Raw genomic sequence first — 26,891 nt, forward strand, 5'->3', positions numbered from 1 at the left:
GTGTTACAGCTTGAATTCAAAATGGGAGATAAAAATATCTACTTAATCCATCTATACACAATACCCAATCATGACAAAGTGAAAACATGTTTTTGAATGAATACAGAAATATCTAATTTACGTAAGTATTCACACCCTTGAGTCAATACAAGTTAGAATCACCTTTGGCAGTGATTACAGCTGTGAGTCTGTCTGGGTAAGTCTCTAAGAGCTTTGCACACCTGGGTTGTACAATATTTGCCCATTATTCTTTTAAATATTCTTCACGCTCTGTCAAGTTGGTTGTTGATCATTGCTAGACAGCTATTTTCAAGTTTTGCCATAGATGTTCATGCCGATTTAAGTCAAAACTGTAACTAGGCCATTCAGGAACATTCAATGTCGCCTTGGTAAGCAATTCCACTGTATATTTGGCCTTATGTTTTAGGTTATTGTCCTGCTGAAAGGCGAATTTGTCTCCCAGTGTCTGTTGGAAAGCAGAGTGAAACAGGTTTTCTTCTAGGATTTTGCCTGTGATTAGCTCCATTCCATTTCTTTTTTTATCCTGAAAAACTTCCCAGTCCTTTAACGATTACAAGCATAACCATAACATGATGCAGCCACCACTATGCTTGAAAAGCAGTATTACTTTAGTGCCTTGTTGCAAACAGGATGAATGTTTTGGAATTCTGTACAGGCTTTCTTTCACTCTATCAATATGTTAGCATTATGGAGTAACTACATTGTTGTTGATCCATCCTCAGTTTTCTCCGCATCACAGCCATTAAACTCTAACTGTTTTAAAGTCACAATTGGCCTCATGGTGAAATCCCTGAGCGGTTTCCTTCCTCTACGGCAACTGAGTTAAGAAGGACGCCTGTATCTTTGTAGTGGACTGGGTGTAGTGATACACCCTCCAAAGTGTAATTAATAACTTCACCATGCTCAAAGGGATATTCAATGTCTGCTTTAATTTTTTACCCATCTACCAATAGACGGGTTGGTTGTTTATCAACTATGGTGCAAAACAGACAGGGTTGGCTTAGATTGTTGACAACATGTTAACTATATTTCATCTCCAATGTTTATTGAACACATAAATACATTTGCACAATGAACACGTCTTTCAAATACATCGTTACAGTCATTGGTTAGCTAGCTAGCGAATTTGAGCCATATTAGCATTGGCATGAAATCAGTCAAAACACCTCAAAACAAGACATGGTATCAAGAACCAAAACAAGACATGGTATCAAGAACAATATGAAATTAGCTGAAACTAGTCACATACGATTCCCCAAATGGCAGTTTCTTGTCATTGTTGGTAGCTATCACAACAACTTTTTTTGTTTTCGTGACGTTGTCAGCTAACTCATCTATTGGTGCCCTTCTTTGCGAGGCACTGAAAAATCTCCCTGGTCTTTGTGGTTGAATCTGTGTTTGAAATTCACTGCTCGACTGAGACGGTAGTCATTCAAAAATCATGTTAAACACTATTATTGCACACAGGCTTGCCATAACAAAGGGGTTGAATACTTATTGACTCAAGACATTTCAGCTTTTCATTTAATTTGTAAAAATGTCTAAAAACATACTTCCACACGATGGGGTATTTTGTGTAGGCCAGAGACACAATCTCAATTTAATCAATTTTAAATTCAGGCTGTAACACAACAAAATGTGAAAAAAGTCAAGGGGTGTGAATACTTTCTGAAGGCACTGTAAATAATGATTTCACAATAATAATTTTTAATTCAGCTCACCTAGATCTCAATTCAAAGGATAGAGTGCAGGGTTTATGGATCATAAACAAAATATTTGACTGGATATTGGAAGAAAAGGACAGATTAAAATGAACTAAAATGTCTGCATGGGATTATTAATTTCTCAAAGGTATTTAAAAATGTTCTACATGATGAAGTTAACTTTTCTAATGAGTACCCTAAACAAACTTTGAGTTGAATGAAATGATTATTCAAGTGACAATATGTCCATAGATAAAGTATAGCAGATTAGGTAGTTCTGTAACTCCTTTACCTCCCTCCATTGCTGCCTATCCACTAGTATCGCATCTCCCGCCCCCTCATGGCATTCTGCTTTTCTCATCAATGGGCCCTATTTGAATAATGTGTAAGCACTTGGAGTGGAGCCAATCAGCTGTCAGAGGACCATGATAAATCGCAATGCATTATTGATAATAATAATTACTTTGACATGCGCAATTCCACTTCAGGGGCTAATTTTCCAACCCGAAGAATTTGTAAAGAAGGGAAGAAAATTGCGTTACTATTTGCTCCCGATGGTTGCACCATGTCGAGGCGCAAGCAAGCTAAGCCACAGCAAATCAATTCCGATGAGCCCGGTTCGTCAGAAAATGGTGAGTTTTTGGACTGATAAACCACTTTTGGAAAGAGTCGCGCAGGGTTACATTTATACAATGTTGCAAGATAGCAACATTTTTATTTGGAAAGTTATACGTTGTTTCTCCTTGCACTTTGACCTGGTTGGATCATGACCCTTGGAACTGACCATGCTTTTTTATGAATAAACCTGCGAGTTTGTGTGAAGTTTTACTATTTTTGCCAAAATACAGTTGACTTTTTGAAATTGTATAAGCGAGTTTCTTGATTAGAAACCTTTTGCGTTTATTCGTGAACATTCGTGTGAATAAAATACGGTTTAATCGATTTGAACATCAATTGATCAATCGATTGCGTTTTGTTTGATAGTGAGCCAGAAAGTCCACTGTAAACGACATGATGCCTTAACTTTTATCTAAGTTTTTCGAAAGTGTTACCTATGGAATACGAAACTGGAATAGCTGGGTGACTATCACTAACGTGGTTATTGCTGTGGGCTATTTTAGAATATGTGAATGTTTGGTTGGCTGTCTTTTAGAAGATTAAAAATAATTGTAGACAAATCAGTTGCACGTCTTTTGATCTTTTCACATAGGCCTAATTGAACAACTATCCATGTTGCGCATCATAATTTGATTGCATGTGTTGTTTCTCCTGCTTTGACTGTAGAAGTTTTATTTGTGCTCAAACACAAGGCATATATTTTTGTGCTGTATTTTGGGAGCAATTTTATAACAAAGGTGTCCGACAATGTAGTATGAAATGTGACTCAGAAGTAAGCTGACTTAAGGTGAGGGGGTTTGTAGGCAAGCAAGAGTTGGGGGTGCGGCTTGTGTTGCCATGTAAAGCATGCCATGGTAATGAACATCACTTTAGGAATGATATATATATTGATTCTACATACATTTAGGCTACGCTGCTTGATTGGGAACGTGCATATGTTCGATAACTTCTTGTCGGTGTTTCTTTGATCTGAGAATGGTGACATGTCCCATTTAATACAGGCTATCAATGTACTCATTAAGTGGCAACCCTTGTGTAGTTTCACCCCGTGCCATATTGGTGATCTGATACAATTTATGTGCCACCAAGTGGTCAAATGAATACCTGACACAAGTGGGGAAGTCAGTCATGTTATTTATATATATATTTCTTCACTTGTTTTCCCTTCATTTTGCGGGTTGTTCTTGATTAGTTGCGTCTCTCAAAATCGCCCACTTTTTTGCATAGGGAGTCATAAGGTAACGTTCTCTGCCTACTGCGTTATTATGCACTGTAACAACATTGCCAACTTGTTTGACAATTAACGGATTCTGAATACAATGCCATTTGCCATTTTTTCCACCCCACTCCAGTTGCCTGGTGATTAACAAGTCCAGCAACAGTTTCGTTGGAAGAATGCAGACAGGTGGTCTACCCCACAGAGAGAGGACATTAGCGTTTGACAATGCGACTGGTTGTGAAATGGCCTCTCGGTGGGCAGACAAATTAAAATAATCACATTTATTCCAGTCCGACATGTTCCATTTTGCTAGAATGTACTTTTCATGTAAATGAGAAGTTGATATGCGAGACGATTGCCCCTGATATTTTCTGGGTTTTAAAGGCAAATCGATTGATGTCTTCTATATAAAGCCGCTGCTCTGACTGATTATTGTGAGCATAGGCACACAGTCGTTTGTTTTATATAGATTTTGGTGTGAAGTTACATTCAAGTACAGGTAATGTAGACTACATCTTTGTTTATAGTTCACACCATACTTCCCAGACTTGAATTATTGTGGCAAATTCAGGCTTATTACAGGCCCACACAATATGAATATTGGTTTACATGTGGCCTTATAATAAAGTATGCTCTGTTATAGGGATTCATTTCAGTTTCTAAATTGAAATGAGTGTCATTAGAGCCAGGCTGGTCTTTGTCTTCATTTTTTATTTTACAGGAGACCTTGGTCGCTTGCCCCTGATGTTTTTGTCAATGTTGCCCTCTGCTGGCTCAGTTGTGCACTGAGCCGAAATTACACGAAACCCTCATGCTAGCAATGCATTGAATGGAAATGTGATTGAGAAAAGCTTTTCATGAATGTAAATGACTTATTCAAGTTTTGCCCACCAAGCAATATTAATTTCTAATATAGATTAACCTAATTATTAAAGTATTTGAATACCACCTTTAGTGTATGTGTATATATATTAAAGTTTGATAAGGGATATATATAGAAATGTATTGTTTGACTGAAATTGAAAAAGAGAACTCTAAATGATTGAATTTCAATTCTACAGAATGTACTTATACTGGCTATGTTTAATTATCCAGACTTATTTATACTTGGTGACTTTAGTTGGTTTATTGTTATTTAAGTGGTTTTAACCTGATATTTTCCTGCTTATTATCATTACAGGGGTTCTACAAGACGGTCAAACTGAAGAGGATGGGAATGAGGTGAAGAGGTTTAGAATGGATGAGACGAAGGTCTGCAACAAATGCTGTGCTGAACTCATCGATGAGGCTGACTTTTTCAAACATCAGAATAATTGCACTAAAAGTAATGAGATGGTCATCATGAAAGATGGAGAGGGGAGAGAAGTACCAGAAGAGTTCTCACAAGGAGGCTCCCCCGGTGACTTCCAGAGTGACTACAGTGACTGCCAGTCCTGCAGTAATACTCTATCAAAGTCCAATGCAGTGTCTATGGAAAGGATGGAGGAAGAACCAAAATCAAACAGTGAGGAACAACCATCCAAACAAGACCAGGTGGAGATGTCTGACAGTCCCAGGCCTGAGATGAGTTGCCATCAGCACCAAGCCTCAGCCAAACCCCAAGATTCAAACGTCACCTTGGAGTCAATGCCTTGCACCAAAGTGGCCGTCACTCAGCATTCATCAAACAGTGGGTCGAACAACCGCAAGTCTCCACAGGCCACCCAGGAGGCCTTGCAGGCCATCCCCATGATCCTGGAACAGCTGGTGGCCCTCCAGCAGCAGCAGCTCCAGCAGATCCAACTGACTGAGCAGATCCGTATCCAGGTGGCAATGATGGCTCCACAGAGCCTCCACTCGGCCCTAGGGGCAGCAGTCGACCCCCTCAAAGCCCTAGGAGTTCATCTCTCCCAGCAGCTCTCTGCTGCAGCAGCCCTGATCGGCAAGAGGACTAGCAACCAGAGCCTCTCACTAGAGTCACTCAAACAGGGTAAACTACCTCCGTCCAACTGCATTCCCACCTCACTGGCTCAAGGCCTGGGTCCGATGCCCTCCAAAGCCGAGATATTGAAGGGGCTCCCAGACCTGGCCAACCACCTACCAGCGTTACTGCCTCACTCACCAGGCTCCATGGCCTTCCAAAGTCCCTTCACTGGCCTCTCATCAGGGATGGATCCCTCTAAGAAAGTAAAGAGCAAGATCCCAAATATGCCGGAGTCTAAAAACGGGTCTGGTGGCGACAGCATGTACAAGCACAAGTGTAAGTACTGTTGGAAAACTTTCGGGAACGACAGCGCACTCCAGATCCATTTGCGCTCACACACTGGAGAAAGACCGTTTAAATGTAACATATGTGGAAACCGCTTCACAACCAAAGGAAACCTCAAAGTGCATTTCCAGAGACACAAGGAGAAGTACCCTTACATCAGGATGAACCCACACCCGGTGCCAGAACACCTTGACAACATTCCCACCAGCAGCGGCATCCCCTACGGCATGTCAATGCCCATTGAAGAATCCAACATGGTGGACATGAAGCCAATGCTCTGCCTCCCATCTCCAGGTTTCCACCCATCAGCACTGCAGGGGTTCAAGCCTTCATTTGATGGTTTCAGGAGTGACCCGTTCTCCCAAAGAGCGTCATCAGGAAGTGACTGCGCATCAATTTCCTCAAACATGTTCAATCACGAAATGGGCTCTGATCAGGACCACCATGTATCTAAAGAGCTATTGGGAGCGCTGCATCACATGAATGGCAATTGCCTTCCTGGCGACCACAACAGCTCTGAAACTGCCAAACTACAGCAGATGGTGGATGGGCTGGAAAAGAGGACCAATGACCCAAACGAGTGCTACATCTGCCACCGGGTGCTCAGCTGCCAGAGCTCCTTGAAGATGCATTACCGTACGCACACGGGTGAGCGGCCCTACAAGTGTAAGATCTGCGGCCGTGCCTTCTCTACCAATGGCAACCTCAAAGCTCATTACGGTGTCCATCGGGCCAACACGCCCCTCAAGATGCAGCACTCCTGCCCCATCTGCCAGAAGAAGTTCACCAATGCTGTGGTTCTTCAGCAGCACATCCGCATGCATATGGGAGGCCAGATCCCCAACACCCCCATGCCAGAGACCCAGTTTGAGGCCTTTGAAGAAATTGACTCCTCTCTGCCCGATGAGAAGTCCATGGACACCAATGGCTTTGCATGCATGGAAGACCAAGACACAGAGCTTGACTCTCAAGAAAAGCCAAGCAACACCTCAGATTCTCTCGCACCATCTTCCTCTGAGGAACTGCACCAACCTAATCAGGCTCCTCCATCCTCTATGTTCTCCAGCATAGCTGCTCAGGAGATCCACATGAAGAACCTCCCCTCGGCTCTCAACCTGCAACGCCAAAGCGGCACTGCCGCGGAGTGTGATGGAGTGCCCCCCAAAGAGTCCCCCTCAGCCTCCGAGTGCATCCGGGAGCAAGAGTACCAGAACGGCCGCAGCCCTGCAATCTCAGACTCTGTCTCCTTCCACTCCTCATCACCAGTCAACAGCCATGTAGGCAGCAGCCAGTCCAAGTCCCCCGAGTCAGCCATCCCTGAGGATTACACCCAAAATGGGCCTAGAACAGACTCTGACAGCAGCTCTCAGGATGCCAATGGAGCTCTGGACCTGACGGCACCCAGCTTCACCCCAAAAACCATCAAAGAAGAGCCTGGCCTGCTCTTCACTAATGGGGAGTATGGTAAGTGTATAAACCCCTTTGATTAGAATGTGCTGTATTGTAAATCAATCACATCCCCTGTAGGATTTGGAGTAATCTTGATTATTGTTTATTAACTGGATTTGTTTTTATTCTCAACAGCTCCCAGCCATTTGCCTCCTTTTATGAGGGTGCCTCCCAGTCTGGTCAAACTGGAGAGGCAGATTCCGCCAGAGATATCCATGGGCATGGGCCCTCTATTTGTCTCCCAGATGCCCCAGGGAGCGGGAGGGCAACCACAGGATGGCTCCAGTGCTCACCGTAGATCCAGCAAGCAGCACCTGTGTAACTCCTGTGGCAAAAACTTCTCCTCTGCCAGCGCCCTGCAGATCCATGAGAGGACCCACACTGGCGAGAAGCCCTTCGGCTGCACCATCTGTGGCAGGGCCTTCACCACTAAAGGCAACCTCAAGGTAAGGCTGACTTTTATATAAAATAAATGCTATTAAAGCCTTTGTCTTTCATGGACTCTGTGGCCTGGTATGAAATGGCTAACTTCCTGCAATTCTAAACATTTTCCCATGGGGCAAAAATAAAAATGTCCATTTTTATACAGAACAAGTATTTGAAACACTGCCAATTTTGCAGGTTTTCCTACTTACAAAGCATGTAGAGGTCTGTAATTTTTATCATAGGTACACTTCAACTGTGAGAGACGGAATCTAAAACAAAAATCCAGAAAATCGCATTGTATGATTTTTAAGTAATTAATTTGCATTTAATTGCATGACATAAGTATTTGATCACCTACCAACCAGTAAGAATTCCGGCTGTCACAGACCTGTTAGTTTTTCTTTAAGAAGCCCTCCTGTTCTCCACTCATTACCTGTATTAACTGCACCTGTTTGAACTCGTTAACTGTATAAAAGACACCTGTCCACACACTCAAACAGACTCCAACCTCTCCACAATGGCCAAGACCAGAGAGCTGTGTAAGGACATCAGGGATAAAATTGTAGACCTGCACAAGGCTGGGATGGGCTACAGGACAATGGGCAAGCAGCTTGGTGAGAAGGCAACAACTGTTGGCGCAATTATTAGAAAATGGAATAAGTTCAAGATGACGGTCAATCACCCTCGGTCTGGGGCTCCATGCAAGATCTCACCTCGTGTGGCATCAATGATCATGAGGAAGGTGAGGGATCAGCCCAGAACTACACGGCAGGACCTGATCAATGACCTGAAGAGAGCTGGGACCACAGTCTCAAAGAAAACCATTAGTAACACACTACGCTGTCATGGATTAAAATCCTGCAGCGCACGCAAGGTCCCCCTGCTCAAGCCAGCGCATGTCCAGGCCCGTCTGAAGTTTGCCGATGACCATCTGGATGATCCAGAGGAGGAATGGGAGAAGGTCATGTGGTCTGATGAGACAAAAATAGAGCTTTTTGGTCTAAACTCCACTTGCCGTGTTTGGAGGAAGAAGGATGAGTACAACCCCAAGAACACCATCCCAACTGTGAAGCATGGAGGTGGAAACATCATTCTTTGGGGATGCTTTTCTGCAAAGGGGACAGGACGACTGCACCGTATTGAGGGGAGGATGGATGGGGCCATGTATCACAAAATCTTGGTCTCCAGACCTGAACCCAATAGAAAATCTTTGGAGGGAGCTGAAAGTCTGTATTGCCCAGCGACAGCCCCAAAACCTGAAGGATCTGGAGAAGGTCTGTATGGAGGAGTGGGCCAAAATCCCTGCTGCAGTGTGTGCAAACCTGGTCAAGACCTACAGGAAACGTATGATCTCTGTAATTGCAAACAGGTTTCTGTACCAAAAATTAAGTTCTGCTTTTCTGATGTATCAAATACTTACGTCATGCAATAAAATGCAAATTAATTACTTAAAAATCATACAATGTGTTTTTCTGGATTTTTATTTTAGATTCCGTCTCTCACAGTTGAAGTGTACTTATGATAAAAAAATTACAGACCTCTACATGCTTTGTAAGTAGGAAAACCTGCAAAATCGGCAGTGTATCAAATACTTGTTCTCCCCACTGTAGCTAATCTCATGCAATTCTACACATTTTGACATGAGGCTGAGAATTTCTTTGGTGTGTTGACTGTGATAAATGCACTGGATTATGAGCTGTATTTGCTAAATGAACAAATGAAGTAGGCGGTGGCATGGTGCATATAGCCATAGAAGCACAGTGACATATGCCTCAATGCAGTCATATTCATGGATAATTGGGGGTGTGGCTTTCAGTTATTTATGTCCACCCATCCCATGAGTGAATGTCATTCCAGTGCACTGCTTGCTATGAATTATATCTGATGTTTAGGTAAAAATACAAATAATGTCCTGTTTGGAACATGAGTAGAGATCATTATATTTTTTTGTTGCTTAATCTGATTGGCTGGGTCTGGGCCCACCCATGCCTACGTGGCTGGATTGTCCCAAGTAGATGTTCAATAACTGTCAACATTTCGATTAACTAACCTTAACCCTAAACTTAACCCTTACCTCAATCCTAGCCCTAACCTTAAACATTACCCTAACCTTAGCAAGCATTTGCTTATCAACAGATAGTTTAATAGTATGACCATCTATATTGGACTGTCCAAATAAGTCTGACCTAATTTTCTGTAGTAATATCTATGCCATGCTTGTTTTAGGTGCACGTTGGTACTCACATGTGGAACAGCTCTGCGAGGCGCGGCCAGCGCCTCTCTCTGGACAACCCCATGGCCCTGATGGCGATGAGCTCAGAGTCTGGCAACATGATGCCAGATATGATGCCTCCTCCCAAGGAACTGGGTCCTCCTCCGCCAATGAACTTCGACCAGTCTCTGTGGAACCAGTACACTGCTGCTTTCACCAACGGCCTGTCCATGAAGACTAACGAGATCTCTGTGATCCAAAATGGCGGAATGCCCATGCCTGGTAGCCTGGCCGGTGGTCCTATGGTCCGCTCTACTGGAGGCCTGATGAAAATGGATTGCTCCCACTCTGGCCTGCCTGCCACCATGGCAGAGATGGAAAGGAATGGCTCTGAGTGCGTGGCCAGATCTCAGTTCCAACATTTCATGGAGGAAGGGAAAATTGCAGTGAACTAGTAGTAAAATGGAAGAACAAGGCAGTTTTATCTGTTTTTGTTTTGCTTATAGTTTTTTCATCTATTGTGTACAGATTTTGAATGTTCATAGTAGCAATGTTAGCTAACATTGCCACTTGGTCCTTGACGGGTACAATCAACACGTGCTATTCCAATACTTTCAAGAGATCGTCCATAACCCTTGCTGAACATATTACTGCTTTTTGCAAAGCCTAGTTGGAACTCTCAGTAACTTAAATGGTGCTGCTCTTCCTTTCATTTGAACAATTCACCCCTTTAGTTGAAGTTGATATAACTACTGTAGTTGTATTTACGGTTATATATATATTTTTCTCCATAATATATGCGGGTATTTCTGTGTGACACTTTTTAGTCTTGTATCCAGAAGTTGAATGTATGGCCTTCTTGAAACCGCTTTGATTCAGAATGTCTCTCTCCTTGACGGAAGAAACTGTACTTTGAAGGATTTTGTCTAGCATTAGAAAAGCTTCAGTGTATGACCGATTGTGGACACCATTGTTTTAGTGCCGATAAACCAGTGGTTGTCCTGATTCCTCTACAGTACATAACTACTTGGCTCTCCTCCTATTGTGTGCCATACATTTTATGACATTTGTATAGTTTCAACATGGCCAACTGTCTTGTAATGATATTTCATAGGAAAGAGTTTGATATTTCAAGTTGTTTGGAGATGCTCTGAGGTGGTCTGCTGAGAGTTATCTGTCGGGTGTCATGTACTTTTGTTTGATCCAGACAGGCCTACTGATTTGCTCAGTCATCCATTTTGGATGTTGATAATGTTTCCAGGTAGTTTACACATGCTGAGACAAAGTAGTTTATTTGCCTTTCTCTCTAAAACTGAAAAACCTCATGCCAAGTGCCTAGCTTGAATTTGAATTGTTGCTGTATTGTCTTTTTTTAAAGCACCACAAGATTGTAATGAAGGTTATATTTGTCTGTATGTGCTTTGACTGGTACTATATTTTTCCATATTGCATTGTTTCCGGAAATATTTTTCTGCTTCCATATTTTTGCTCCAAATATTCATTTTTGTAGAGCTTCTGCGTCTTTTGGTGGTTTTGTTCTGAAGGCTAGGGTTTATGTCCCAATTGGTACCATATTCTCTACATACATGGGCCCTGGCCAAAAGTAGTGCACCATATAGGGCATAGGATACCATTTGGGACACAACCCATATAATGCTGAATGCTCTCAATCATGCCTGCACTTTATTTCTTCACAATTTTTGGTAAGCTTGTCATTTTAATGGTTACATTTCAAAACCATCATATTGACATATACCTTGATCTTCATATAAGAGGGCACATCAGCGATTGCATCATCTTTTCTTTGTTTGAGGACGTGGAAACGTTGAATTCAGAATTTTACTCTATTTAACTCAATTCCCAACCGTGTTAAGTTTGACATATTTCAATAATTCTCTCCATTGACTGGGAATCTACAATACATTATTTTATCAACTGTGGAATCTTAAACTTTTTGTTTTGTTATTTATATTGTGTACGATGCCAGAGCTTTTGGGGCAACTCTCTCTCTACCTCATTTAGATATTAGTTTATCCTCCACCTACCCTCAAATTTAACGCAATGGGTACATTCACTCTCTGATACATTCTGAGTAAGCAATGATATGCTTTCATTCTTCGCACAATCTACTGAGTTGTGTAAGTAATGAATGTATCACTGGACTCTTTGCATAACTCAGAATGCACAGATTAACTCTATAATCCTGCTGTACATTTTCCATTGAAATGCATTTACCAAGTTGTGCCTTGTTTTAGAAATCAAACCATGCATCAGAACTGCTTTGAGGTTGTCTATACAATTCAATAAATGTTGAGCCTGTGTAGGCTTGTTTACAATGTAAATGTTCTCTTTGTTCATTATGTTTCCTTATCACCTAAATGTTACTTTCTGGTCTTTATGAAAATAGAAATCAGGGTGACCTTTCCGACTTTGGTTTGCATTCCTTTGTCAGTTCCCAGCATGCCATGAATTACTCTGAAAATCATGTGTTTCTGAGTGTTTTATTTAATTGTTTGTATGAAGTTGATTTATTTAGTTCTGTCTGGAACAGTTAGCATTTCAGTTGCAGGACTGTAACTATCTGCTCTGTCCTCTCAGCATGGACTTTGTGGATTAATTACCTCATGGGTTTGTTCTTGCTACTTTTCTTTCATTTGCATTGTGCACATCCCTGATTTCCATCTTGTCTCCTTCAGATGACTTTCTTGGAGTTGTTGGTTTGGTTGTTGATCTCACATGTGTCCCAGAAATAAATGTTTGGTCCCAGATCATTTTGCATCAACTAAATTAATTTGCATTTCCAACTCGCCATATGTCTGTTCTCATTTTCTTCCCACAATCAAAGCTAACAATATCGGTTTTCTGTGGCCTAATTACTTTATCCAACCATTTTAAAAATGACATAATCCCCATGTCCTGCAGGTGTAGACATATTCCAATGTGGGTCTCTTGACATGGAGAGCAGGGTGACGGTATACTATATTGACAGGGGTCAAGACTCAAGCATTGGCTACTGGGTTGAAGTTTTCTGATTCAGTGCGGTCTCTCGACAAGCCTAGGCCAATATTTGTGGACCTTGGATTGACAGTCACTTCCGTCCATAGCTGTACTCCATCTAGTCACAACCCGCAGAGACGGCTAGGTGGATTTTTGCCTGGCGTCACCGTCAACTAGGGCTGCAGGAATGACGGACAATATTCCTTTACAACCAGTAAGACACAAAAAAAGACACGACAATAAAAACAGGAATGGGTAAGAACAAAAAAAACGTTTACACAGTAAGTAGAAATGACAACAACGATATGAGGCGGATGTTAGGCTGTTATTTAGCTCGTTGGCTAATAACAGAATGAATTGTTTACAAAACCGCGGACGAATATATTCGCTACATTGTAACCGTTCATTCTAAACGTTAACGATAAATGGCCTTTTTCATAACGAATTTACGGGATTTGCCTTGGTTGTGGAAATAAATGTGTAATCGAAAATGAGTCATTCATTGTAGCGAAAGGGATGACTGACATCCTTGTTCCGGGTGCTGTCTGTCCTGTCGGTGCTAGTAGGCCTAACGTTACACTATTAATCGTCTTGTTTGTTTAGTATCTGGACTAGATAGGCCTATAGGACGGCAAAACAACACCCCAATCATTATGCCTAAAAAGATAAGGTGGGGTAAGGTAGCATGGCTGACAGGCATTCGTTGTGTCATAGTCCCGTGTAGCTTAGTTGGTAGAGCATGGCGCTTGCAACGCCAGGGTTGTGGGTTCGATTCCCACGGGGGGCCAGTATGAAAAAAAATAAAATGTATGCACTCTGGACAAGAGCGTCTGCTAAATGATTAAAATGCAATTGCGTTGACCCAGCCCCAGACAGGGCAGGCCTTATGAGAATTGGGGGACAGCTAGTGCTTGACTTGGACAGGAGCTCACCGGAGTTGAGTACCGGCACCTCAGAATATTTGTTAAGTATTGTGGAGCTCCTCCACCTAAATATAAACAGTATACCGGCACCCAAATTGAGTACCGGCACATATTTCATATTGCTGATATCATATGCAATGATAATATTGCGTCATAGAATTGCACCAATTGTAAAGCCTAATGTCTCATGTCCACCAGATGCATCAAACTCTTTGTGTTCCGGTGGAAGTCATTCATTGTCAATGGAGCAGTCCGCAATGCTACGTTGGGGGTTGCGTTGCTTTACGGTGCGGTGGTACAAACGGAAGTACACACAGAATCCAACTAGGTGGCTTTTAGCTACTTGAAAAGCGAAGCAAGTGCTTCAAGTACTGAAAATGCAGGGTAGACATCTGGCAAAACAAAACGCATATGCATCTGTCATAATACAGGCTACACAAGACTAGCCTGCACACATGTCTGGGCATCCCCTTATGTACCCATCATCCCCTCAGACAGGAAAAGTCAATCTCAGAGATGGTGCTTGTCAGAGCATTTCAATTTTAGGATTTAAATAAATTGCAAATGAGTAGGTTTAAGATATGCAACAAAATATATACAGTCAGGCCCCAAATTATTGGCTCCCTTAAAGATGAGCAAAAAATACTGTATAAAATAAATATTTCAAATACTGAGTTATATTGTATGTTCCAAAAAATGGGAAAATTCTATTTTATACTAATATAATTGCTCAGAGAAAGAGATTTTGTTTAACAAGCAATACTTTTTTTCTAAAAAAGATAGGGGTCAAAATGATTGGCACCCCTGTTTCCAATACCTTTCAATACCTCACCTTGCGAGGATAATGGCACTGAGCCTTTGTCTGAAATGTTTTATGAGATTGGAGAACACATTGGGAGGGATCTTAGACCGTTCCTCCATACACAATCTTTCCGGATACTTGATATCCTTCGTCTGCGCTTATAGACTTGCCTCTTCAATTCAAACCACAGGTTTTCAATGGGGTTCAAGTCTGGAGACTGAGATCGCCATTGCAAAATGTTGATTTTGTGGTCAATTACCCATTTCTTTGTGGATTTTGATGTGTGCGTGGGGTTATTGTCTTGCTGGAAGATCCACTTGCGGACACGTTTCAGCACCCTAGCAGAGGCAACCAGGTTTTTGGCTAAAATTACCTTAAGAAGGGCCCCAGGACCAGTGGAAGCAAAATAGCCCCATATCAAAGATCCACCACCATATTTTACAGTAGGTATGGGGTTATTTTCTGCTCATGCATCCTTCTACTGAAAAATCAGAATAAAACAAGTATATTAATATTTGTTTTTGTATAATATTTTTTAGAAAAAATGTGTAGTGCACTGGGCCTTTACTAGTCCTGTATTAGCGGACCAATATAGCCGTCCGTAGCGCGGGTAAAAAAAAATTCTGCATCGCCCAAACTACTTCCCGCAGTTATGTCCACAGTCAATCCGCAGTCAAGTATTCATTATCCAGGTATTCAGTCCCTACAATATGTGTAGAATATGTGATCTGTAAAAGGCATAGAACATTATGACACATGGCAGCCATAAGATTAGGTCAGCTGCTGACTGCTTGCCTAGATGAAGTGGAATGCTTTGTTTGAGAAAGGTGTATGAAACTAGGGTATTGCTGCCTAGCACATAAAGCCAATATTTACTGAGTCGGGGCCCACCTCAATGGTCCTATTGACTGACTGAAGCCTTGCTCATCACCATAGTAAAGAAACATATTATTTGCGTACTTTTGTAGTGGCATTTCAGTGAGAGGGAAACTCTAAAAGGGCCAGTTTCCCGGACACAGATTAGGCCTAGTTCTGGACTAAAAATCACTGTAATGGCATTTCTCAATTGAGCATGCTTTTTAGTCCAGGGCCCGTGTTGAAAAGTGTCTGAGTAGGAATGTTGATCCAGGATCAAACCCCCCCTGTCCATATATTCATTATGATTTAAAAGGCAAAACTGATCCTATATCAGCACTACTCTGATACTTTTTGTGAATAGAGGTCCAGGAGTAGGCTTAAAGCTGATATAGGGTGCTGGAATAGGGTGCCATTAGACACACTCCAGCTATTTAACTTTTCATGTTGAAAAACAATATCCCACTTGTTGTTTTCGTTGTTTTTTTGACGTGCGTTTGGTGCAAGTAACGTTTTGAGCGACCTGACTAAATTCACATAGAAATGTGAGTTATAGATCTGTCATTCTCATTGAAAGCAAGTCTAAGAAGCTGTAGATTTGTTCTATGTGCACTATTTCTATGCTTCCCATTCTTCAGTTTCATTTTTGCATCTTTTACTTTCGGTTTTGTACACCAGCTGAAAATAAAAACAATTGGTTAATGAAAATATATTTCACAGCGGTTTAGATTGTACAATGATTCTCTACACTATACTTGCTTGTTTTGTCACATAAACAGAAATTAGGGGACTATTAGAATTTGAGCAACCAGAAAATGGCAGAGCGATTTCTGCATAGTGAATCTTTAAAGGGATACTTCGGGATTTTGACAATGAAGCCCTTTATCTGCTTCCCCAGAGTCCGATGAACACATGGAAACCATTTGTATGTCTCTGCATCCAGTATGAAGGAAGTTAGAGGTAGGTTTGCAAGCCAATGCTAACTAGCATGCTAGCAGTTACCAAAGACTTCCAGTCATTGTGCTAACGCTAGTTAGTGATTGAGCTAACACTAGTTAGTAACTTATTTCAAACTGCACGCAGAGACCTATAAATGGTATCCACGAGTTCGTCTGACTCTGGGGAAGTAGATGAAGGGCTTCATTGCCAAAATCCTGAAGTATCCCTTTAACCTGGGTCCAGGAAACCAGCCCTAATAATGTACTACACTGGTGTTCCTCAGGTGCTGCCCATGGTCAAGGTGCTGCGGCATGGGGGACTTTCGGCCGCGGACAGTGTGGCTGGGCCACCCAGAGAAGAGGGAGCAGAGGTACCCCCGGAATGTCATTAACAACCAGAAGTACAACTTCTTCACCTTCCTCCCAGGGGTGAGTGTCAGGGACTCCGGGTCAACCAAGCAACCGTAATTTGCTCCTCATACACAACACAACAAGCCTGAATTAGTTTAGTGGCAAAGTGGAGTAAGTACTTAGTGAGCAGTAGGGCTGACCCCATAGATTCAGATATAACAAATAGTTGGTTGGTGGACTCTTATTCTAATCAAATGAGCAGTCATGTTAGCCTGTGTTGTGTAGCCTATGTGCCTCTAGTTCACAGGAGGTTGGTGGAACCTTAATTGGGGAGGACGGGCTTGTGGTAATGGCTGGAGCGGAATAAGTGTAATGTTATCAAACACATGGTTTCTATGTGTTTGATGCCATTCCATTCGCTTAGTTCCAGACATTATGATGAGCCGTCCTCCCCTCAGCAGCCTCTACTGCTCTAGTTGCTTAGTCTCTTTATTGTTTTCTCATTACAAGTGGAGCGAAACCACTGCAAAAATACTAAGGAGCGTTTTTGTTTCACTTTCAGATTTTCAGAGCCTAATTTTCATATGAATTAGCTTTTCAGACATTTGCTAGTCTTAAAACATTGTGCCTTTTTTGGATATGAGGTCGCGCATTAAAAGTAGTCCAGATTTGTTTGGAATAACAAAAGCAAAGACCAGTCCTTTTTTGCATTGCAAATTATGATAATATCTATTTACTTTAGATGATGTCATGAAATTTATAGATATGGAGGTCAAAGTCTCAAATAAACACATTATTGTTGTTGTATGCTGTCACTTGTCAGTAGTTGAGGAAATGTCTCACGGTAGCATTGAGAGAACATAAGCTTTCCCTTTGTACTAATCTTGCACATTGGTGGTAATGAAATTCAGCCAAGGTGTAGTGTGACTGTTAAATCTATACTTGACTGTGGGTGGCACTGAAAAAGTTAATGTCCATCTGTGTTAAGACATACATTATATATACAAAACTATGTGGACAGCCCTTAAAATTAGTGGATTCGGCTATTTCAGCCACACCTGTTGCTGACAGGTGTATAATATTGAGCACACAGCCATGCAATCTCCATATACAAACATTGGCAGTAGAATGGCCTTACTGAAGAGCTCAGTGACTTTCAATGTGGCACCGTCATAGGATGCCACCTTTCCAACAAGTCAGTTCGTCATATCTCTGTAAGTGCTGTTATTGTGAAGTGGAAACGTCTAGGAGCAACAACGGCTCAGCCGCGAAGTTGTAGGCCACACAAGCTCACAGAATGGGACCACTGAGTGCTGTAGCGCGTACAAATCGTCTCTCCTCGGTTGCAACACTCACTACCAAGTTCCAAACTGCCTCTGGAAGCAACGTCAGCACAATATGTGTTTGTCGGGAGCTTCATGAAATGGGTTTCCATGGCCAAGCAGCCGCACACAAACCTAAGATCACCATGCGCAATGCCAAGCCTCGGCTGGAGTGGTGTAAAGCTCACCGCCATTGGACTCTGGAGCAGTGGAAACGTGTTCTCTGAAGTGATGAATCACGCTTCACCATCTGGCAGTCCGACGGACCAATCGGAGTTTGGCGGATGCCTGGAGAATGCTACCACCAAATGTAAACTTTGGTGGAGGAGGAATAATGGTCTCTGGCTGTTTTTCATGGTTCGGCTAGGCTCCTTAGTTCCAGTGAAGGGAAATATTAACGCTACAGCATACAATGACATTGTAGAAGATTCTGTGCTTCCATCTTTGTGGCAACAGTTTGGGGAAGGCCATTTCCTGTTTCAGCATGACAATGCCCCCCGTGCACAAAGCAAGGTCCATACAGAAATGGTTTGTCGAGATCAGTGTGGAAGAACTTGACTGGCCTGCACAGAGCCCTGACCTCAACCCCATCGAACACCTTTGGGATGAATTGGAACACCGACTGCGAGCCAGGCCTAATCGCCCAACATCAGTATCTGACCTCACTAATGCTCTTGTGGCTGAATGAAAGCAAGTCCCCGCGGCAATGTTCCAATCTAGTGGAAAGCCTTCCAAGAAGAGTGGAGGCTGTTATAGCAGCAAAGGGGGGACCAACTCCATATTAATGCCCATGATTTTGCAATGAGATGTTCGACGAGCAGGTGTCCACATACTTCTGGTCATGTAGTGTATCATATAGAATGTATTTGTGTGTGGATATGTATGTGGAACCATATGGCAAGCAACAAAATAACAATCACACAATTGCAAACTATAAGCTTATTTTAGTCTTCAGTTTTTGTGCCTAATGAACATGACCCTGATTAACACATCATGCATATATTTCTAGACTCCTATAGTGTAAAGACACATTGATGATTGGTTCTTGTGTTCATGCGAAATCATATTGTTCATTTGTGTGTTTTCAGGTGCTGTTTAATCAGTTCAAGTACTTCTTCAACTTCTACTTTCTGCTCCTGGCATGCTCTCAGTTTGTCAATGAGCTCAGGCTAGGTGCTCTGTACACCTACTGGGTTCCTTTGGTAAGCAGCGTTTTTTAAATGTCAAGTCATGTAGCATTACGTTTTCACGTGATCCACTACTCACTTGCTAATAATACAATATTGTTTAACTGGGTTTGTCTTATTTTTGCTTTTCAGGGATTTGTTTTGATCATAACCATCATGAGAGAAGCAGTTGAAGAGATCCGATGTTATTGTCGAGACAAAGAAGTAAATTCACAGATATATAGCAAGCTCTCAACAAGAGGTAAGGATTTGTTTTCAGTCATTGCACACAATATGGAGACTGAACAATAACATAAATACCATCAACAAAACGTCCAAAGTAACCACTCATACAAATCAAAACCACCAAGTTTTCTGATGCACCCATTCAGATTAATGTAAATGCCTAGTTGAATTTGAATAGTGGGTGTCTCCAGTTAACTGTATGAAGGTTGGTCGTGTCCTGTTTAAACTGGGAGGGGAGTGATGCCTAATTCAAAGCAGAGATGTAAAAGTGTACACGTAAGAGGGCTTGGAATAAAGTGCTACCAGCAATAAAAACCAAGAGACCTCTTGTGGTTTCCATCACTTTTCCCCTTTGATCTGGCAGCTTGTTTTACTCATAAACACAATTAATGGTTGCTTCCATGATAGTGCCCCCAGTGACTTGCTGCATGGGGTCTGGGGAATGAGAGCCAATGGCATGAGATGCCTGTAGATTGTTGTTCTGCTCTGACTGATCAAGTACTTTGTCAAAAGCAAAAACAAACTGTTGTTTACCCAGGATTTTTGTTTCATCCTGTATAATTGCAGTATTCATCATTTAAAGTAGATCATTCTTAATTTATGTTTAGGATTTTGATTTCAGACTGATTATTACAGAAATGTATTGGGACGTTTTTTTAAATATTGATAAGCTGCCCTCCATCAGATATTTGTAAATAGCAAGCTAGCCTACAGTTTAATTATCTTTGTGAAACAGAACAGTTTTTAGAGTCCCATAAACCTAAATGCATAGCAAAATTAATGTCCTTTAATGTCTTACATATGCAAAAACATGAGGTCACAGCAAAGGTCATGGGTCAGTGACCCCCTCCAAACTATTTTTGCCTGTTCATTCCAAATGGAATGGAAGAAAAGGCTCTCCCAACATGCTTTCAGATCTAGGCCTACATGGAAAAGTACTTTCCCAAAATTTAGCGGAAGGAAATCTATAACAGCAGTTGTCCACATTTGCTAGGCAACCAGGAGGAGACAGTTGGACATAAACAATCAAATTTAAAGTATTTCTGTATGTAGGGCCATGAGAAGAGAAGTAGGGAGCCTGAAGAGTAGGGTTTTAACTACTGTGTCTTTGAATGACGTTAATGATACCAGGATGTCTCACTACCATAGATCCTGTTTGAGCTATGTGAACATTTACATGGACGTTTTAGATTTTTACTTGTTTGGGTCGTTTTTCTCTATTCCTCCCCTTCTAAGAGGAATGGAATGTCCATAAAACAACGTACAGTGAGGGAAAAAAGTATTTGATCCCCTGCTGATTTTGTAAGTTTGCCCACTGACATATATAATCAGTCTATAATTTTAATGGTAGGTTTATTTGTACAGTGAGAGACAACAACAAAACAATCCAGAAAACCGCATGTCAAAAATGTTATAAATTGATTTGCATTTTAATGAGGGAAATAAGTATTTGACCCCCTCTCAATCAGAAAGATTTATGGCTCCCAGGTGTCTTTGATACAGGTAACGAGCTGAGATTAGGAGCACACTCTTTAAGGGAGTGCTCCTAATCTCAGTTGTTTTTAGCAGATACTCTTATCCAGAGCGACTTACAGTTAGTGAGTGCATACATTATTTTTTTATTTTTCATACTGGCCCCCCGTGGGAATCGAACCCACAACCCTGGCGTTGCAAACGCCATGCTCTATCAACTGAGCTACATCCCTGTATAAAAGACACCTGTCCACAGAAGCAATCAATCAATCAGATTCCAAACTCTCCACCATGGCCAAGACCAAAGAGCTCTCCAAGGATGTCAGAGACAAGATTGTAGACCTACACAAGGCTGGAATGGGCTACAAGACCATCGCCAAGCAGCTTGGTGAGAAGGTGACAATGGAAGAAACACAAAAGAACTGTCAATCTCCCTCGGCCTGGGACTCCATGCAAGATCTCACCTCGTGGAGTTGCAATGATCATGAGAACGGTGAGGAATCAGCCCAGAACTACACGGGAGGATCTTGTCAATGATCTCAAGGCAGCTGGGACCATAGTCACCAAGCAAACAATTGGTAACACACTACGCCGTGAAGGACTGAAATCCTGCAGCGCCCGCAAGATCCCCCTGCTCAAAAAAGCACATATACATGCCCGTCTGAAGTTTGCCAATGAACATCTGAATGATTCAGAGGAGAACTGGGTGAAAGTGTTGTGGTCAGATGAGACCAAAATGGAGCTCTTTGGCAGAAACTCAACTCGCCGTGTTTGGAGGAGGAGGAATGCTGCCTATGACCCCAAGAACACCATCCCCACCGTCAAACATGGAGGTGGAAACATTATGCTTTGGGGGTGTTTTTCTGCTAAGGGGACAGGACAACTTCACCGCATCAAAGGGACGATGGACGGGGCCATGTACCGTCAAGTCTTGGGTGAGAACCTCCTTCCCTCAGCCAGGGCATTGAAAATGGGTCGTGGATGGGTATTCCAGCATGACAATGACCCAAAACACACGGCCAAGGCAACAAAGGAGTGGTTCAAGAAGAAGCACATTAAGGTCCTGGAGTGGCCTAGCCAGTCTCCAGACCTTAATCCCATAGAAAATCTGTGGAGGGAGCTGAAGGTTCGAGTTGCCAAACATCATCCTTGAAACCTTAATGACTTGGAGAAGATCTGCAAAGAGGAGTGGAACAAAATCCCTCCTGAGATGTGTGCAAACCTGGTGGCCAACTACAAGAAACGTCTGACCTCTGTGATTGCCAACAAGGGTTTTGCCACCAAATACTAAGTCATGTTTTGCAGAGGGGTCAAATACTTATTTCCCTCATTAAAATGCAAATCAATTTATAACATTTTTGACATGCGTTTTTCTGGATTTTGTTGTTGTTATTCTGTCTCTCCTGTTCAAATAAACCTACCATTAAAATTATAGACTGATAATTTATTTGTCAGTGGGCAAACGTACAAAATCAGCAGGGGATCAAATACTTTTTTCCCTCACTGTATACACATATCTGTTCATCCTTTGTTTGGTCTAACCACAATACGATTATGATTATCAAAATGAATTTGGGCACCTCAACTCAACATTCTGCAATCTAAAAATACTTATTGAATATTAATTTTACATTTGTTTTTATTTCAGGCACTGTGAAGGTGAAAAGCAGTGGCATTCAAGTTGGAGACCTTATAATCGTGGACAAGGTTTGTATCACTTCATAGATTTCGCCTCAACTGCATCAATGAATTAGGCCTACTACTTACCGTCAAGTTGCTATTTATATGACAAAGACTAATGACGGCCTGTTAATCTGCTGCGCTAGACTGGTGACTTGAGGTGAAAGGAGTTAGTAAAGATTTTGTAATCTTGTGATCAATGCTGCTGAGCTTGAGTATGTCAAACTCAATGCAGACGTAACTGACGCAAATTTGAAATGCTCTTAATTGGATCAGAAAACCCCAAATTATGTGACATTTTGATTATTGATGCCATTGACAAAAAAAATGTAGGCTAAACTTGTAGGATATAGACAACCCATAAAATACCAATAAAGTCTTATCAGATAGTTGCACTTAAAAATACATTAAGTTAATTTGGCATATCCATGTAGGAAAGTTAAAACAAAGCAATCAATTGGGATACTATTGATGCCATTTGTGAGGCTAATTTGAATGTCACAACACTGGTAACATTATGCTGTTGCTGTTAAAAGTATGTTAAGTAATTCTAACAGACTTCCCAATCTGTTTGGCCAGTTGCCTCATCATCTTTTTTGCTGGCTATTGTAGAAAGAGTAGATTCTGGGAGTCTTTGTACATGAAATATGAGACGGGAGTCCTCAGCTACCAACTGGCCACTTCTTTCTGAAAGGTTCAGTTAAACACAGCTGAAGGATAGGTCATGTTCTCTATACATTTGATATATTTTATCCATGACTGAGAGACATTCAAAGTAAATCAAACTCTGAATTGTTGTTATGATCTTCAGATATGAAATTTGTTAAAATATCAAAATATATAACATTCCAAATTTGTACCGCCGCATGGATCTGAAGTGCCACAGTAAATCTTTATTAAACCCATCGACCACTTAAAATAATCCATGTCCAGCTCAATGTTTTGAAGTCTGTCAACTTAAATAGCATTGAGAATTAATCTTCCAATAACTCTTACCAGGACTCAGTCACAGTGAAGTCTAGGTCAAACAGAGGGTAAAGCACGGTCAGGCTCCCAGTTAGGGTAAGTAAGGCTGGATGATTTGCTGCAGGGCTTATTATTATGACTAGCTGAATGCAGGTAATGTACATTAAAGGCAAAAGTCTGAACGTCTACAGTTAGAGAAGGAGGAGGAGGGGGGTTATAACAGGATGCAAGTTGAAGTCATGTTTTTCTTCTCTCTGTCTTTTCTTTGTAGAACCAGCGAGTTCCTGCTGACATGATCTTCTTAAGGACCTCTGAAAGAAACGGTAAACATCTGCTGGTCATTCATCCAAATCTCCAAAACAAGATAGTTGGGGAATTGGCATGTTTAAAAAGGGTGGTAAGGTGAAGGGATTAGTCTAGAACCAGGTTTTTTTTTTTTTTTTGGGGGGGGGGGGTTGCTTCCTTTTTGTTTCCATTTAAGTTGAATGGTGATGACGGGGTGTGGTAGAAGAAGCATGGGCCATGTATTTTCCCTAAGATCTCGATTGACCATTTTTGTCTTTCAAATTACAAGTTGCATCCTAAGGAAAATCACCAAGATATGCAAAGTGTAGAATAGAAAGAACATATCAAATGCAAAGAGAAGATGGGGGAATCAAGGTACAAAGATGGAGCCTAATCTGAATAAACAAATGTGGAATTGAATGAGATTTGGAAGAGTGATGACAGAAACACAATGAATTGCTCCCATGCAAAACAATGCTGTCTCCGACAGGCTTATTGTCTTGTACACAACAAATACAGCACTGCCCCCTCGATAACTAGCAGCGGTTGGGATCCATTGAAAATGTGCAGTAAAACACCATAACCTTACACTTTTATCATTTTGATTTGGAGTAACACAAACTAAATGAAGCATACTTGGTTGTGCTTTTCTATGGAAAAAACACGTTTCTTTTACTGGAAAGAGTGGTTGGTTGGTTATCTCTATAACACATGGAGGCCATTATGTCAATTATGAAGGGCCTAGCTATGCTCAGTGTTCTCAGCTACAGACAGGCAGGCAGGATGACGCAGGGCGGGCTGAGGTTTGGGGGCTGGGTTACTGGAGGCTGTGGGGGATGAGGGCTGGGTCGGCATGGATGCCTCTACTTGTTGATCCCCAGAGTAATGTGCAGTTGGGCACAATTCATATATGAACACTATTTTGTAATAAGATGACCTTTGTCATTCGGTAAGATATGTTTATGTTGAAAGATAGAGGGAACAAAGGATGCACCAAATAAAATAAGGCCAGAAGTTGAAGCAAGTTACAAAATTGATAGGGTAAGACATATTTACTTTTTTATTTTAGATATACAGAAATAAGTTATTGGTACCACAGAGACCCTAAAACTCTGAATGCGTCTGCGGTCTCTAAAGCTTATACAGTAGAGCCCCCTGGAGGTGTTTGTGACTCCATTCTAGATCATCAGTTCTTCTCCTCCCTTATCCCAGGCTCCTGCTTCCTGCGTACTGACCAGCTGGATGGAGAGACGGACTGGAAACTACGCCTCCCAGTGGCCTGTACTCAGAGACTGCCCACTGCTGCTGTGAGTCACCAGACCAAATGGCTGCTCCGCTATATCTGTAGTAGAGTGCAATGTTGGCACTGCACTGACTACAGACATTTTTAGTAAAGTAATGCCACATCTCATGTTTTTTGGGGATGTTCTTAGAATTGTTATCGGTTATCAAGTGACCATGTTGTGATTGCTCCTCCAGGACCTTCTCCAGATCAGATCCTATGTGTATGCAGAGGAACCAAACATTGACATCCACAACTTTATTGGCACTTTCACCAGGGTGAGTGTTTACCCGGACAATTCTATTTGACTTTTCTTGAATAAGACCTGCTAAATACTCACATAAAGATAATTGCCACTATATCTAGTCAACTTTGAAGAAAGACTGCCTTCTGTTTTCGTAGAGTAATGCCCCTTACTCTGTTTTTTGTGTCCTATGTGCTGTGCTTTAGGAGGATGGAGACCCTCCAGTCAACGAGAGTCTCAGTATTGAGAATACCCTGTGGGCCAGCACTGTCATCGCCTCTGGTAAATACCAACTCGCCCAGTGGTGTGCTCTGTCTCTCCACTGAAGCAGCTAATAACATGGAAGTAACTAGTACCAGCCCGCCCTCCATCTCTCTCTCCCTCCCTCCATCCCTAGAGCTGTGATGAGGCATTGCTTCCTCCACACTTGATGTACTGATGATTTGTCCTCCTACACACACACACACACACCGGTGCAATCAAACATTTGGTCATTTAGAAACAGTTCAGGGGCAGTTAACCATAAGAGACAACGTTTTCCTAAAGGAAAAAAACACTACATAGAGATTCCAGAGTCTAACCTATATAACAAATGGTAGTCATTTGGCAAATTGGCAGTCTGTCTCACGTATTCCTACTGTCGTTATATATTTCAAAATATGCTTGCTGCTATATGCTATATTACATGTTATGGTTTATGATTCCAGACTTAAAAGTCTCAGCCAATTACTATAATGTTCTTTCTCTGTAGGCACTGTGGTGGGAGTAGTTATCTACACAGGCAAGGAGCTCCGGAGTGTGATGAACACCTCAAACCCAAGGCACAAGGTATATTAGTGTTAGCCACAGTAAAACACCCTGCACATGGCGCTTTCCTTTAGTAGATAAAGACATGTACATTATCTGTAGGGTTAATAGGTTATCATTTTATCATGTAATTTCTTAGTAAATACCCTAGTAAATGCTGTACCATAAAATAAAGTGCTACTAATATTAGTATAATTTCTGTCAATTTCTTTTCTGTAATATAGTACTGAGACTGTTCTAAGAGTGTTTCAAAAGAGTTGTACTGCCTGATGATGTTCTCCTTGTGGTTCTTCTAGGTTGGCCTCTTTGACCTGGAAGTGAACTGTTTGACCAAGATCCTGTTTGGGGCTCTGGTGGTGGTGTCTCTGGTCATGGTGGCCCTCCAACACTTTGCCGGCCGTTGGTATCTGCAGATCTTCCGCTTCCTACTGCTTTTCTCTAACATCGTCCCCATCAGGTAGGAGTTTTAACTCACTTTCTATCTCATTTAAATTAGATAATTTTAAAGCAATTAATAAGGTAATATGTAACCATGTTGTTACACTTGTAATAACTGAGCACAGTAAGTGTTACCAAAAGGTGGTATTTTCAATTGGGGTTTATGTACATCAACATCTATCCTTGCTTATTTGTTTCTACATATGCTTATGAATATGTT

At 41.6% G+C, this 26,891-nt stretch overlaps 2 protein-coding genes across 2 annotated transcripts in view; both read left to right on the forward strand.

Moving 5' to 3' along the window:
* Positions 1-2,193: 2,193 nt before the first annotated feature.
* Positions 2,194-10,351, forward strand: LOC311150069 (sal-like protein 4; the record flags this gene model as incomplete). The annotated part of the gene is made up of 4 exons (XM_084187335.1): positions 2,194-2,356; positions 4,742-7,273; positions 7,394-7,704; positions 9,911-10,351. The coding sequence occupies 4 exons, from the start codon at positions 2,194-2,196 to the stop codon at positions 10,349-10,351; spliced, it is 3,447 nt and encodes a 1,148-aa protein (XP_084043461.1).
* Positions 10,352-13,006: 2,655 nt separating this feature from the next.
* The window catches only part of LOC311150070 (putative phospholipid-transporting ATPase IIA), a 39,949-nt gene continuing 26,064 nt past the window's right edge, over positions 13,007-26,891 (forward strand). Inside the window, exons 1-11 of the mRNA XM_084187336.1 lie at positions 13,007-13,148; positions 16,696-16,840; positions 19,173-19,286; positions 19,404-19,512; positions 22,618-22,676; positions 23,887-23,938; positions 25,113-25,207; positions 25,380-25,460; positions 25,633-25,708; positions 26,178-26,254; positions 26,530-26,690. Coding sequence (XP_084043462.1) covers positions 13,081-13,148; positions 16,696-16,840; positions 19,173-19,286; positions 19,404-19,512; positions 22,618-22,676; positions 23,887-23,938; positions 25,113-25,207; positions 25,380-25,460; positions 25,633-25,708; positions 26,178-26,254; positions 26,530-26,690 — 1,037 coding nt within the window. The 5' untranslated portion in view covers positions 13,007-13,080. The remainder of the gene's footprint in view (positions 13,149-16,695; positions 16,841-19,172; positions 19,287-19,403; positions 19,513-22,617; positions 22,677-23,886; positions 23,939-25,112; positions 25,208-25,379; positions 25,461-25,632; positions 25,709-26,177; positions 26,255-26,529; positions 26,691-26,891) is intronic.

Source organism: Coregonus lavaretus (genome assembly GCF_964263955.1).
Source record: "Coregonus lavaretus genome assembly, chromosome: 22".
NCBI classification, from domain to species: Eukaryota; Metazoa; Chordata; class Actinopteri; order Salmoniformes; family Salmonidae; genus Coregonus; species Coregonus lavaretus.